This window comes from Oryx dammah, unplaced genomic scaffold (genome assembly GCF_014754425.2).
Source record: "Oryx dammah isolate SB20612 unplaced genomic scaffold, SCBI_Odam_1.1 HiC_scaffold_13, whole genome shotgun sequence".
Taxonomy (NCBI): Eukaryota; Metazoa; Chordata; class Mammalia; order Artiodactyla; family Bovidae; genus Oryx; species Oryx dammah.
In genome coordinates, this window is record NW_024070197.1 from 13,427,175 (window position 1) to 13,441,797 (window position 14,623).

Below are 14,623 nucleotides of genomic sequence, written 5' to 3' on the forward strand. Positions count from 1 at the left end.
CCCAAAGCAGAGAGTCTGAACTCAGTTCCACTGAAATAAAACGAGGGGGGGGGGTGGTTTCAGCGCTGGACAAACTAGTGGGAAAGTGCCGGAGACAGAGGGGAGGTTGGTCCAAGGGATGGTCCAGCACAATGACTTACTCCTGTGTTTGCAAATATTCTTTGCTGTGATCAGGCTTCTGTGTTTGCTAATTTGGCTCCTGCCCCACCATACACAGAGCCTGGGGGACAGGGGTACTATCTTCCTTAATGATGACATTTCGAAGGGATGGCTCCCAGGTCCCTGAGAAAGACATTCCTGGGCTGTAAAACTGGCAAGCAGCTGGGAGAGGATCTACCTACATTTTAAAGGAACAGGGAAAGAATCGGCAATGACAAGTTTTCTAGGGTAAATGCTCTAAGAAAAGGGAGGCTGGGGTCTCCTGTAGTCAGGAAGAAACCCTGTGTCGAGTTTAGTCAAGCTCAGGAAACCATCAAGGCTGTCCTGGTCACTGCCTCTGCCTGTCCATCTGTGGGCTCATGACTCTAGGTCTCTGCATGTGCCTGGTGCCCACCCCGTATGGCACAGTGAGTGGGTATGACCCCAGCAAGCAGCGCCTTCAAGCAGCGAGAAGCAAGGCGGATCAGGCAGTGAGGACCTGGCTCTCTGTCACAGGCCCCACTGCCCATCTGGAAGTCCCCATCTGCCCAATGTCTGAGCGTCCACGTGGGCGTGTCCGCATCCTTGGGCAACAGGGTATGTCTTCAATCATCTGCCTGTGTCTGTCTCCTCCAGTGTTTTGAAATTTATTCATTTAACAATCTAGGGACTTCCCTGGTGATCCGCTGACTAAGACTCCACTCTACCAATGCAGAGGGCCTGGGTTTGATCCCTGGTCAGGGAATTAGACCCCATATGCAGCCATTAAAGATCCTGTGTGCCACAACTAAGACCCAGCACAGCCAAATTAGGAAGGAAAAAGAAAAAAAGAATCTGACTTGCAATTCCCTGGCCAGGAACCAAGATCCCACATCCCACAGAACAGTTGTGTCATGACTAGGAAGTCTGTGTGCCACAACCAAAGATGCCATGCGATGCAACTAAGATCCAACACTGCCAAATAAGTAAAGTATTTAAAACAATCTAATAAAAGTTTATCAAATACCTTCTGTGGGCACGTCCGGTTCCTCAGGTCTGGGTTGGTTCGTCTGTATAGATTTGCATCAGTCCATACCGGGTGTGTCTGTTTTTCTGCATCCCATGAGTACCTGCCTCTCTGGGAGGCTCTGTCTCCCTGTTAGTTTGTCAGGTCTTTGATTCACTCATTCCTACATCATCACAAACATCCCCTGAGACCCCTGAGGAATTCACAGCCTGATGAAAGAGACATCAGAGACGTTAGCCTAACCCAGAGTGACCAAGGCTGGAGACAGGGAGGTGCTTGAGGCCGAGGGTGGAGGGATGATTGTTGGGGCGGGGGTGCAGGTCAGGGAAGGCTTCAGGGAGGAGGTGACGTTTGCTTCTCTGGGTCTGGAGGCATGGTCCCCTACAGGTGGCATGTATCAGGGTAAAGGAAGAGAAGTTGGAGGCCACGTGTGCCCACCTCAGACTAGGGCTATAGAGGAGTGGGGTAGACAGCCCCCAAAACACAAATCCCCCAAAATGAAGGGTTACAAGGCCCCAGCCCCTCCTCTCTCAGACCCAGGAGTCCAGGCCCCAGCCCCTCCTCCCTTAGACCCAGTGTCCAGGCCCCCAGCCCTTCCTCCCTCAGACCCAGTGTCCAGGCCCCCATCATGATTATCTAGGAGGAGACTAGCCTAATCGGGGGAGGGCGGGGGTGGAGGAATGCCAGCCTGCTTGGGTAGCCAGGATGCCTGGGGCTTGGCTTGGAGAACCAGCCAGGCAGAAGTCAGAGCAGGAGGAGCTGTCCTCCGTGTCTCCACTCAGGTCCACAACATGGCAGTAGGAGTCGCCAGAGTCATCCTGCTGGGCCTCTTTGGACCTGTCCTCTGCCTGACCGATGTCCAGACTTCTGAGTCCAGTGGTAAGAAGGGCAGTTGGGTGGGTGAAAGCAGGACTCTTCTGGGTCTGAGGGAGCAGAGAGAGTGGGGGCCAGATTCCAAGGACTCAGGGAAAAGTGAACTGGAGGCCCTGACTCCTGGTCCGAGGGAGGAGGGGCTGGGGGCCTGGACCCCTGGGTCTGAGGGAGGAGGGGCTGGGGGTCTGGACCCCTGGGTTTGAGGGAGGAGGGGCTGGGGGTCTGGACCCCTGGGTCTGAGGGAGGAGAGGCTGGGGGTCTGGACCCATGGGTCTGGGGGCCTGGATCCTGGGTCTGGGGGAGGAGGGGCTGGGGGTCTGGACCCATGGGTCTGGGGGCCTGGATCCTGGGTCTGGGGAAGGAGGGACTGGGGGCCTGGACCCATGGGTCTTGGTCAGAGAGACTGTGTCCTCTCCCTTCTCTTCCCCTCCTCTGGTCTTCCCACATCACTCACTTGCTCCACTATCTCTGGTTCACTACTCCAGCCTTTCTCATCCTCTTTGCCCATGTCCCCATTCATTCAAAGGTACTTCTGGGGAGACGTGGGGGCTCTTTCTAGAACTGGCAGGAAACCTTGACTCAGGCAACCTCTTCCCCTTCAGGGACACAGTCATATCAGGTTTGAAGTGGCTACAAATTTGAGATATTTGAGATGGGAAGGAGGCTATGCCTGCACACAACTTTGTGTGTGTGTGTACTCATCCACAGAAAGAGAGTTCTATTTCTGTGTGTGTCCATGGGTCAGCATGTGCTGTGGGTCTCTGTGCTTGTGTGTGTGTATCTATAGCAGGTTTTCGTGTCTGGGTATTTGAACAAATATTTTCATGGGTCTGTTCATCTCTGATCCTCACTTTTCTTTGTAAAAGAGATGTGAGTATAATTTTGCATCTCTGCTTCTCTTTGTGCATCTCTATGCCAGGTAGGCCTGTATTTCTCTCTCTGTGTATGTGTGTTTGGGTATTATGATGCGTGTCTGTCTCTCTGTGTATGTCTTGTGTGTCTCTATAAATCTTGTATCTGAATGATTTTAAGTCGTCTGATTTTGTAGGTCTCTTTTTTTATGTATCTCTATCTTCGCCTAATTGTAGGCTCTGATTTTATTTGTGATTCTTGGGTCTGTATTTCTCTCTCTCTGGGTATGAGTTCCTGTGTTCCTGGGTCTGTGTGTCGTGACTGTTTCTGTATCCACAATTTCTGTCTGAGAGTCTGAATTTTGTGTGTATAAGATACCTTGGTTTAGAGAGTTTCTATTGGAGGGTCTGGGTGGTACTTGTTTTGTGTGTGAATGTAGAACTCTTCATGAACGCATACAGGGTACTCTGTGTATATTTCTGAGACTGGCATGAACCTGTGTCAATTTCGTTATTTCGTGTTTACATCAGTGTTTCAGTGTTCTGTCCAGGTACTGCAGGGACTGGCTGTGCGTGTGTATCTGTAGCATGAGATTGCACATCCCGGTGCTTGTACTAGAGTGTTTGTTTTCCATCAGCAGCCTTTTAGTGCTACTGGATATTGTGCATTTTGGAGAGAGAGGGGAAAGCAGAGCAGGCATGAATTGCTTCCTCCTTTATCAAAATCTTAAAGGGCTTCCTGAAAGCAGGTGGAAATTTGAAACAGTCTGGGGGAAGAAACTGGACTGGCAGGTGCAGAGGCCAATACCCCTGCCAAGGGTCAGGTATAGTCATGAGCACCCACACGAGCAGACCCTGCTTCTCTCAAGGTAACAAGGCCTGTCACCTCTCAGAGCAGAAGGGCCTGGCTGTCATCTTTAGGACGGAGCCCCAGGTGCCTGGCCCAGGCTCATCGCAGGCCTGTTCCTCTCACCGTACCCCTGCTCTCCCCAGGGTCCCAGGCCCGGCAGTGCTACAGCTTCCAACACATCTACTTCGGGCCCTTTGACCTCAGTAATGTGAACTTCAGCAGTGTCTCCTGTCCGCAGGGATGCTCTGAGGCTGTCTTGTCCCTGAACACTGGTGAGGGGCAGGAAACCCAGAATAAGAAAGGGGCGGGGGACGGGGACGGGGGTGAACATCAGCCAGGTGGGGGTGGGAAAGTGGGGACGGAGTAGGAGACAAAGGATGCGGAGGAACAGGGTAGAAGAGGAGAGGAGCGGCGGCAGAGAGGCGGAGGTGGAGGGAGGAGGAAGCGGAGAGAAAGAGGGGATGAAGGGGTGGGAGGTGGGAGGAGGCGACCGTGTGGAAGAGCCAGGAAGGGGCGACGGAAGGGCAGACCCGGGAGAGAGAAAAGGAGGAGAAAAGGGCTGGTGGTGTGGGGCGGGGGGCGCGGCGGGGAGGGATGTAGGGAGAGCGGAGAGGGAAGCGAGGAAGAGAAGGGCAGGGCAGCAGGGAGAAGAGAAGCCAGGCTGAGAGGAGAGCGGAGGAGGAGAGGAGACGAGGGAGAGACTTGAGACTAGAGGGAGAGGAAAGGGTGTGGGAGAGGAGGGCGGGCTGGAGAAGAGGCAGCGCCCCAGACTCCATCCCCTCGCCCCCAGGGTACCGCTCCTCAGTGACCTTGGTACAGAAGGGCTGCTGGGGAGGCCCGCTGACGGGCCAGATGCTGTCGGATGACAAGGCGCTGCCGCCTGACTACTCGGTGGTGCGCCGCTGTGCCACCGACCTGTGCAACGCGAACCTCCAAAGCCACGACTCCCTCCCCAATCTGAGCCCGGGTATGAGAGAGGGCGGGGCTGGGCGCGGGGCGGGACGGGACCCCCCGCGTGCGGGGGCGTGGCCTCCGCTGGGCTCCTCCTCCCGGCGCGCTGGCATTCCAGGCTTCCAGTCGAGCCAGAGGGGCGCCCTGGCGCAGTGCGCACGCCCCACGCCAGGACGGCGGACGGTGACCTGAGTGTGCCTCCACGCTCTCTTGGCAGCGCCCAACCCGCCGACGCTCAGCGGCACCGAATGCTACGCCTGCGTGGGGATCCACCCAGAGGACTGCACTCCGGAGAAGTCCCGGCGGGTCCAGTGTCACCAGGACCAGAGCGTCTGCTTCCAGGGCAATGGACGAATGACCCTTGGTGAGGGGCTGGGAGGGCCTGGGCAAGGGGCGTGGAGGCAGGGCCGGGCTGACTGAGACACGGCCCTGGTCTAAAGAAGGAGGCATGGCCCTGGTCTGGGGAGGAGGCGTGGCCCTGGCCTAGGGGAGGAGGCGTGGCCCTGATCTGAGGGAGGAGGCGTGGCCCTGGCCTGGGGGAGGAGGCGTGGCCCTGATCTGAGGGAGGAGGCATGGCCCTGGTCTGGGGAGGAGGCATGGCCCTGGTCTAAGGGAGGAGGCATGGCCCTGGTCTGGGGAGGAGGCGTGGCCCTGGCCTAGGGGAGGAGGCATGGCTCTGGTCTAAGGAGGGGACTGGAAGGAAGTCCGAGGACCCAGTCATGGCCTTGGCCTCTGAGGCGAAGGTTCAGCTGTGGCTGCCTCCTTCAGTCCTGACCCCTCCTCACCACCCCCCTCCCAGGCAATTTCTCAACCCCTGTGTACGTCCGAACCTGCCAACGGCCCTCCTGCACCATCAAGGGCACCACCAGCCCCTGGACAAACATCGACTTGCAGGGCTCCTGCTGTGAGGGGGACCTCTGCAACAGGGACTCCCTGACCCAGCCCTTCACCAGCGCCTCGGACACCGCCAATCCCCGGGTGCCCCATGTCACGGGCCTGCTCCTCATGGTCTCCCTGTTGGGTGGCGCTCTGGGAGGACCCCTTGGGCTCTCCTCATAGTCAGTCCCTCCAGCCTCTTCCTGAGTGGGATGCTGGGGGCAGGGCACACACACCCCCTTCTCATTGCTTCACTCCCTGGAATGTGGAAAATCAGAGTTACACACCTGACTCTCTTTCCCTCCCTCCCTCCTGCTTCCCTACTGATGCCTAGCAGGCCTGGTCAGCAGACCTGGAAGAAACTGGGCAAGGTCCCCAGCACCCCAGGGTGGGGAGCAATGGCCACATCCCACATAAAGAGCAAACCTGATCCCATGCTGAGCACCAAACAGGCCCAGCCTCCCCACAGCCCATTTCCTGTTGTGGGTTTCCTGTCTGAGGCTCTCCCAGAACCTAACCAGCTCCAGCAGGGAGCTACAATGATGTTTTTATTAGTACCATCATGGGGGACTTGAAAGGCAGTATAACCAGCATATCCTAGACATTAGGAGCCCAGATCCTGAAGCCAGGCTGCATGGGTTCAAATCCCACCTCTACCATTTAGCCAGCCTGTGGGTGACCTTGGGTGGTTACTTAACCTCGCTGAGACTATGTTTCCTCACCTGTTGGGCAGAGGTGAAAATAAAACCTACGATAATGACAAGACCTACTTCACAGTGGTCGTGGTCAGAATTTAACAAGATGAGCGTGGAGTACCAAGGACAAAACTGCCACCCATTATCATGGTCCTCACGTCACAGACGAGCGGATGTGATGCTTGCAAAGGCACCTGATTGACTTCATGTATCTCAGGAGTGGGGAGCGTGACTCTAAGCCCTGAGAACCACTAGGCAACTCTGCCTCACAAACGCACGAATGTTGATTGACTTGATGGAAAAACACTTGAGACCCCGCAATCCCACTACTGGGCATAGACCCTGAGGAAACCCTAACTGAAAAAGATCTGTACCCCAGTGTTCACTGCAGTGCAATTTACAGTAGCCAAGATGTGGAGGCAACCTAAATGTTCATTACAGATGAATGGATAAAGACAATATTGCACATCTTTATCACTCATTCATAAAAAGGAACAAAATTGGGTCATTTGTAGTGATGTGGATTTGGCCTTCCCAGGTGGCGCCAGTGGTAAAGAACCAGCCTGCCAGTTCAGGAGACTTAAGACACATAGGTTCGATCCCTGCATAGGGAAGATCCCCTGGAGGAGGGCTTGGCAACCCACTCTGGTATTCTTGCCTGGAGAATCCCATGGATAGAGGAGCCTGGCAGGCTGTGGCCCTTAGGGTCTCAAAGAGTCAGACACAACTGAAGCGACTTAGCATGAATGAACCTGGAGTCTGTCATTCAGAGTGAAGTAAATCAGAAAGAGAAAAAAAAAATCATATATTAACACATATATATGGAATGTAGAAAAATGGTACTGATGAACCTGTTTGCAGGGCAGGGACAGAGGCAGAGATGTAGAGAATGGGCTTGTGGACACAGGGCGGGGAAGGGAGAGCGGGACGAATTGAGAGAGTGGCATTAAGTAGTGTAAAGCAGGTAGCTACTGGGAAGCTACTGTATAGTACAGGGAGTTCAGCTGGGTGCTCCGTGATGACTTAGAGGGGTGGGGTGGGAGATGGGGTGGGAGAGAGGCTCCAGAGGGAAGGGACATACGTATACACATGGCTGACTCACTTTGTTAAACAGCAGAAACCAACACAACATTGTAAAGCAATTCTACTCTGATGAAAAAAATCAAAATTTAAATTTAAAAAAAAAAAGAAAGAAAAACACTTGAAGCAAAGCTGAACCAGGCAAAACTCTCTAACCTATGGGGATCAGGGAAGATATCCCGAAGGAAGTAAACCTTAGGCAAACTCTTAAAGGATAAAGCATGCGAGCTCAGTCGTGTCTGACTCTGGGATCCCATGGACTGTAGCCTGCCAGGCTCCTCTGTCCATGGGATTTCCCAGGCAAGAATACTGGAGTGGGTTTCCATTTCCTTCTCCAGGGGTTCTTCCTGACCCAGGGATCCAACCCACGTCTCCTGCCTTGCAGGAGGATTCTTTACCACCGAGCCACCTGGGAAACCCAAAAGATAAAGAGGAACTGGCAAAGAGAAGTAGGAGGAAGGGCATTCTAGGTGGAGGAGATAGCCTGGACATAGGTCTGGAGGTAGCAAGGGACTCAGGGTGTGTGGGACATTTACACAAGCTAGTGAACTTCATAGAAATGGAACCCTCCAGCTTACAAAGATCCTTCACATCATTTCCCCATAAACAATCCTCCAATGAGGAAGCAAAAAAAAGGGAACTGCATGCCCATTTTGCAGAGGACTTGCCCAAGGCACAATTTTGATGTAGCAAGAATGTATCCTCGTATCTTCAACTTCACCCCAACAGGCAGCCTTGTGGGGAGGAGGGCATCTCAGAAACACTCCTACACCCCTCTGAGGTCATGGGGAGAAGGGCTCTCAATGCCTGTACGTCCGGACTTAGGCAGGGAAGCTGAATGTCATTATCTATCTATTCATCTTCTTTACTGAGCACCTTCTGTGCGCTACATGATGTGAATAGTGACTCACTAGAAAAGACCCCGATGCTTGGAAAGATTGAGGGCAGGAGGAGAAGGGGGTGGCAGAGGATGAGATGGTTGGATGGCATCACCCACTCAATGGACATGAGTTTGAGCAAACTGTGAGAGACAGTGAAAGACAAGGAAGCCTGGTGTGCTGTAGTCCATGAGGTCACAAAGAATCGGATACGACTGAACTGAACTGTATTCTTGCTGCTGGACATATAGCAATGAGCAAAACAGGCAAACATCCCTACCTTCAAGGTAATGACTTTTCTCGTGCGGGGTGCAGAATTGGAATTTTATTACAAATGTGGTTTAAACCTGGGCTGGTCAGTCTGATGTGGACTGGGCTAGGTTAGGCTACAGTACCAGTCAGTCATTCAAATGCTAATCTCAGTGCTGCCTGGGAGGTATTTTTTAGATGTGAATAAAGTCTGTGATCAGTTGACTTTAAATTCAGTAGATTACCCTAAGATCATCTGGCTGGGCCTGATTCAATCAGTTCAAAGGCATCAAAAGCAGAGGTAAGGCTTCCCTGCAAAAGAAATCTACCTAGGTGAGACTACCCTGGGGGCTCAGTGGTTGAGAATCCGCCTGCCAATGCAGGGGACGTGGTTCAATCCCTGGTCCAGGAAGATCCCACATCCCACATGTGGCGAAGCAACTAAACCCATGCACTGCAACTTACTGAGCCCGTGCTCTGGAGCCCTCATCCTGCAACTACTGAAGCCTTCATGCTTAAAGCCCATGCTCTGCATCAGGAGAAACCACTGCAATGAGAGGCTTGTGTGCCAAAACTAGAGAGTAACCTCGACTGGCTGCAACTAGAGAAAGCCCATGCACAGCAACAAAGATTCAGCATGACAAAAAATAATAAATAAGTAAATGAAAATGTTTAAAAATTTTAAAAGCACACAGAAAGATTCTGGGGAGTGGTGGCATTCTCTCTATGTGCGTGGTGATTTCATGGGGGTCCACAAATATAATTTTTTTCAGTGAATTAATTTATTTTAATTGGAGGAAAATTACAATATTGTGATGGTTTTTTCCCACACATCAACATGAATTGGCCACAGGTATACATGTGTCCCCGCCATCCTGAACCCCCCACCCACCTCCCCCATGAATGTAATTTGTCCAGCGTGCTTAGTTGCTCAGTCGTGTCTGGCTCTTTCCGACCCCATGGACTCTAGCCCTCCAGGCTTCTCTGTCTATGGGATTCTCCAGGCAAGAATACTGGAATGGGTAGACATGCCCTCCTCCAGGGGATCTTCCCAACCCAGGGATCGAACCCAGGTTTCCAGCATTGCAGGCAGATTCTTTCTGTAAAGAATCTGAGTTACCAGGGAAGCCCAAGAATACTGGAATGGGTAGTCTATCCCTTCTCTAGGGGATCTTCCCAACCCAGGAATCAAACTGGGGTTGCCTGCATTGCAGATGGATACTTTGCCAGATGAGCTACCAGGGAAGCTCCTATTTGTCCAATATATATCTCTATTTGTGTCTACTTTATGCATGTATGGTATACTGCATTAAAAAAAAAAAAAAACTAATGACAACAGTAAAGTCAGACCTAGAGCCCAAGACTCCCACATTGTGGCTCTTTAATCTGGTGACAGAGGTCAGGATACCAGCTATCTCTGGTGTATCAGTTGGAAGAGGGGACAGGAGAACCTCTTGAGATAATGGAGTTGCTCTATGACTTGCTTGAGGTGACAGTCACACACAGGTAGAATTGCATCAATCTGGACACTTAAGATGTGTGACCTTTCCAAAGCGTAAGCCATACCTCCCCAAAAGGAAGCAAAATTAAAAGTATGACATATAATTAAATGATCTCATTCTGGGATTTGCATGAAAATAATATAGGAAGTGAGGAAATGGGTGGAGGCACTGATGAAATGCAATTAACCATGAGTTGGTATTTGTTAGATGGGTACGTGGAGGCTTATTATACTCTTCTGTTCACTTCTGTTTGTTTGAAGTTTTCCATAATAATATACATGTCTCTGTGTGTGTATACATGAACAGATAGATGGACAGAACAACTCCCATTTGAGTCCAGTGACCCAGGCACTCCCTCCCTTCAGAACTCAGATGCCTGCCTCCTCTCAATGGTCTACATGGTCCAGTGTCTGGATCCCGCTCACATCGATCACCCTTCTCCTATGAGTCTCTTGCCCTCCCCAGGTTAATGCAAATGAGAGCCTAGGTCAGCACCAAGGATAGATCCACACACTGGGTCTCAGAACCACAGACAGCAACTCAACTAATAAGTGGGACAAAGGACACGGCAATGAGGAAACGACATCCTTCCCACTTCCAGGACGGTGTGGGACAGGGTGAGAGGGCAGAGTCAAAGGAGAGCCGATCAGTACTACTGAATAAGAGCAGTCCTTCAACCAATAGCCACTGAGCACCTCCTGTGCCCACCACTGTTCTAAACGTTTGGGATGGCAAAACCCCTGCCCTGAACAACTTGAAAGAGAAGAAAATAGGGTCATTTAATAATCCTAAGGGCCACGATAAAGACATAGTAATGAGATGTGATATAGAGTTATTTATGAGACAGGAGAGAACCATTTCTGAGTTGTATTTTGTTTTCTGGTATTTTTGTGGCAGGGAGAGGTGCTGTGGAATCTTAGTTCCCTGACCATGCCACTTGCATTGGAGGCTTGGAGTCTTAATCACTGGACCACCTGGTAAGCCCCAAAGGGAAGTAGATCTTTTTTTTTTTAGGTTGCACTGGACAGCACGCTGAACTTCCCCCACCAGGAATCAAACCCACAACCCTTGCAGTGGAAGCACAGAATCTTAGCCACTGGACTACCAGGGAAGTCCAGGGACCATTTCTGAAGAAGTGGTCAAGGAAGAGACTATATTGAACAGAGAACTGGATGAAGTAAAGAAATGATCCAAGAGGAGACTGAAGATCAAAGCATTCAGGCAGAGAAAAGTAAGCACCAAGTTGTTCAGGCAGGAAACAGCATGGCATGTTTGAGGATCAGCAAGAAGGTCAATGTGGTGGAGCAAAGTAAGTGGAAGGGAAAGTGGCCATAGGGGTTTTTAGTAAGATAGACAAGATAGGAATAGACATACAGAGAGAAAAAGATAAAGAGAGATGGGAAAATAGGAAAGACAAGCAGAGACTGAAAGAGTAAAAAAAAGACCCAGAGGCAAAAAGGAATTAAGGACTTCCCTGGTGGTCCAGTGGTTAAGACTCTGCACTTCCAACACAGGGGGCACAGAATGGATCCTTGGCAGGGGAACTAAGATCCCACATGTTTCACAGTGTTGCCAGAAAATAAAAATAAATTTAAAAGGAGAGAAATAAAATAACACTAGCTATAATTTATAAAGTGCAATTTCTATTATCTATTGCATTACCTATTCACATATACATATTTATGGGCTTCCCTTGTGGCTCAGGTTCGGTCCCTGGGTTGGGAAGATCCCCTGGAGGAGGGCATGGCAATCCACTCCAGTATTGCTCCCGGGAGAATCCCCATGAACAGAGGAGCCTGGCAGGCTACAGTCCATGGGGCTGCAAAGAGTGAGCATTACATGACTGAGTGACTAAGCACAGCACACAGCATATTCATATATACATACTTTTATGATGAAACACTTCAAACAGAAAAGTGAACAGAAAAGTGTAATATTTATTGTTTATTGTATAATGAACCACTTCAAAATTTGGTGTCTTCTTTCTGATAATTCATTGTATTTTTATTCTATTTTTAAAACATTTATTTTTAATTGGAGGATAATTGTTTTAGTGTTGGTTTCTGCCATATATCAACAGGAATCAGCCAAAGGTATATGTATGTTCACTCCCTCTACAAAGATGGTACTGATGAGCCTATCTGTGAATCTGCAGGGCGGCAATGAAGATGCAGACATACTTGTGGACACCTCGGGGGAAAGGGGAGGGGGTGGAATGAATTGAGAGAGTAGCAAAATTTAGTGCCGTAAAGCAAAAAATTACTTCTCATAATTCTGGGGGTTGACAAGGCAATCCTGCTGATTTCTCTGGAATTTACTCATGCAACTGCAACAGATGGGGCTGGGCTGGGGCTTGCGGCCAGGGTGCTTTGTTCCTCCTCTGCATGGCCGCTTCATGTGACAAGCTTGGGTTTCCTTACAGCATGGAGTTTTAGAGTTCCAGCTTTTAGTTCTCTTAAGAACTGGACCTTGATCTGGCCCAGCATCATTTCTGCTACATTTCTATGAGTCGAAGCAAGTCACAAGCCAGCCAGATGGAAGGAGAAAGGATGCACAGTCTACCTGTTGGAGGGAGAAGCCACCTGCCAGCACAGAGGAGGAATTACTGGAGCCAGCTTGGGAAACAAAGTGCCACAAGGGCTTAACATATGCCAGGCCCTCTGTGTGTGTGTGTGTGTGTGTGTGTGTGTGTGTGTGTACTTAGTCGCTCAGTTGTGTCTGACTCTTTGTGACCCCATGGACTATATAGCCTGCCAGGCTCCTCTGTCCATACATTTCCCAGGCAAGAATACTGGAGTGGCTTGCCATTTCCTCCTCCAGGGGATCTTCCCAATCCAGGGATGGAACTTGCATCTATGTCTTCCACTGGTAGGCAAACTCTTTACCACTGAGCCATGGGGAGCTGCACCTAAGCCTCAAGCAACCTTGCAACACAGGGTATAATCATCCTAATTTCACAGGTCTCACAACACACACAGCTAGGGACAGCAGAGCTAGACATGAACCTGGGCCTGTCTCTAAACAAGGCTGTATGTGTGTTATTCTGTTCCACCCAAAAAAGTCAGTAACGGTGGCCGTGTCAAGATATAACCCAACTGACCCAAAGTCTCTAGACACCCAGATTGTGAGACTGATAGTTTAGTTGTTAAGTTGTATCCGATTCTTTGCGAACTCTTTTGAGCTCTAGCCTGACAGGCTCCTCTGTCCATGGGATTTCCCAGGCAAGAATACTGGAGTGGGCTGCCACTTCCCTCTCCAGCGGATCTTTCTGACCCAGAGATCGAACCCTGGTCTGCTGCATTGCAGGCAGATTCTTTATATATACATATATATGACTTAATAAAACAAATTGTTTTTAACTGGTAGGGAACACAGAAATACAAAGGATAGAATAAAAACAGAGAGGCATGCATTTGGAGACAAAGACCAGGAGACAGAAACTCAGAAGCAAGGCCAGTGAGTACAGAGAGAGAAAAGCAGATTCACAGAGACAAAGCAAAAGAAAGAGAGAGATTGACAGAACCACAGGGTCTCCCTCCTTTAGCCAGGAAGCTCCATGGGGCAGGGATTTTGTCTGTGTTGTTATTACTGTACCCCAAACGCTTACAGCAGTATCTGACACTCAGTAGGTATTCAATAGATGGATTGTTTAGTCGCTAAGTCGTGTCACTAAGCCCGCCAGGCTCCTCTGTCCATGGGATTTCCTAGGCAAGAGTGGAGTGGGTTTCCATTTCCTTCTCCAGGGGATCTTCCTGACCCAGGGATCGAACTCTGCTCTCCTGCATCTCAGGCAGGTTCTTTCCCTGGTGGCTCAGATCGTAAAGAATCCACCTGCAATGCAGGAGACCCAGGTTCCATCCCTGGACGATCCTCTGGAGAAGGGCATGGCTACCCACTCCCGTATTCTTGTCTGGAGAATTTAATCTGGCAGGCTACAGCCCATGGGGTTACAAACAGTCAGACACGACTGAGCAACTAACACTTTTTTTTTTCCCTTTGCCGTCTGAGCCACCAGGGAAGCCCAACAGATGAACATTATTACTGGAAATGAGTTTGGGTAAACTCCGGGAGTTGGTGATGGACAGGGAGGCCTGGCGTGCTGCAGTCCATGGGGTCGCAAAGAGTCGGACACGACTGAGCGACGGAACTGAACTGAGACTGGAGAAACAGAGAACATGAAGTTCCCCCAAAATACCACCAGGTGGCAGGATCCCCAGGCCCTGACGCCTCCTAATGTGTAAATCCAAAAGACGGCGGTTGGAGGATTTGACGCCACAGGCCTCAGACTTTCAGGATGTCTTCCCCCCGGGCTGAGCCCCGCCTTTCCCTGCACGAGCCCTGGGCGACGAGTGACCTTTCCGTCTGAGACAACCTCTTCACCCGCTCCGCCACTCGGCCGAGTTAAACACCTCTTTGTCTTGGCCCCTTCCGGCTGGGCCCCAAGGCATGTGGGTCCTTTCCAGGCCCGGAGATGGGGCTGGGATGAAGGTGGGGCAGCTGGGAGGAGGCCAAGTGAAAGTCCTAAGGACCTGCAAATAAGTTCTCCTCTTCCCGGACCAGCGCGGTGGGATTGAGGCCCGCTCCGCCCCCAGACCCAGGGGTCCAGGCCCCCAGCCCCTCCTCCCTGAGACCCAGGGGTCCAGGCCCCCAGCCCCTCCTCCCCCAGACCCAGGG

General features: G+C 51.1%; 1 protein-coding gene across 1 annotated transcript; it reads left to right on the forward strand.

Annotated features, from left to right (window-relative positions):
* The first annotated feature begins 1,851 nt into the window (after positions 1-1,851).
* Positions 1,852-6,314, forward strand: LYPD5 (LY6/PLAUR domain containing 5). Its single transcript, XM_040252603.1, has 5 exons — positions 1,852-2,023; positions 3,862-3,990; positions 4,509-4,685; positions 4,887-5,033; positions 5,469-6,314. Exons 1-5 carry the CDS (start codon positions 1,936-1,938, stop codon positions 5,726-5,728), a joined length of 801 nt encoding a protein of 266 aa, XP_040108537.1. The 5' UTR covers positions 1,852-1,935; the 3' UTR covers positions 5,729-6,314.
* The last annotated feature ends 8,309 nt before the right edge of the window (positions 6,315-14,623 follow it).

Excerpts from the sequence above, each read along its gene's own strand:
- LYPD5 (XM_040252603.1), top strand. The coding sequence starts at position 1,936 with ATGGCAGTAGGAGTCGCCAGAGTCATCCTGCTGGGCCTCTTTGGACCT. Across the intron at positions 3,991-4,508 it reads TGTCTTGTCCCTGAACACTG|GGTACCGCTCCTCAGTGACC; the intron begins GTGAGGGGCAGG and ends CCTCGCCCCCAG. Across the intron at positions 5,034-5,468 it reads CAATGGACGAATGACCCTTG|GCAATTTCTCAACCCCTGTG; the intron begins GTGAGGGGCTGG and ends CCCCCCTCCCAG.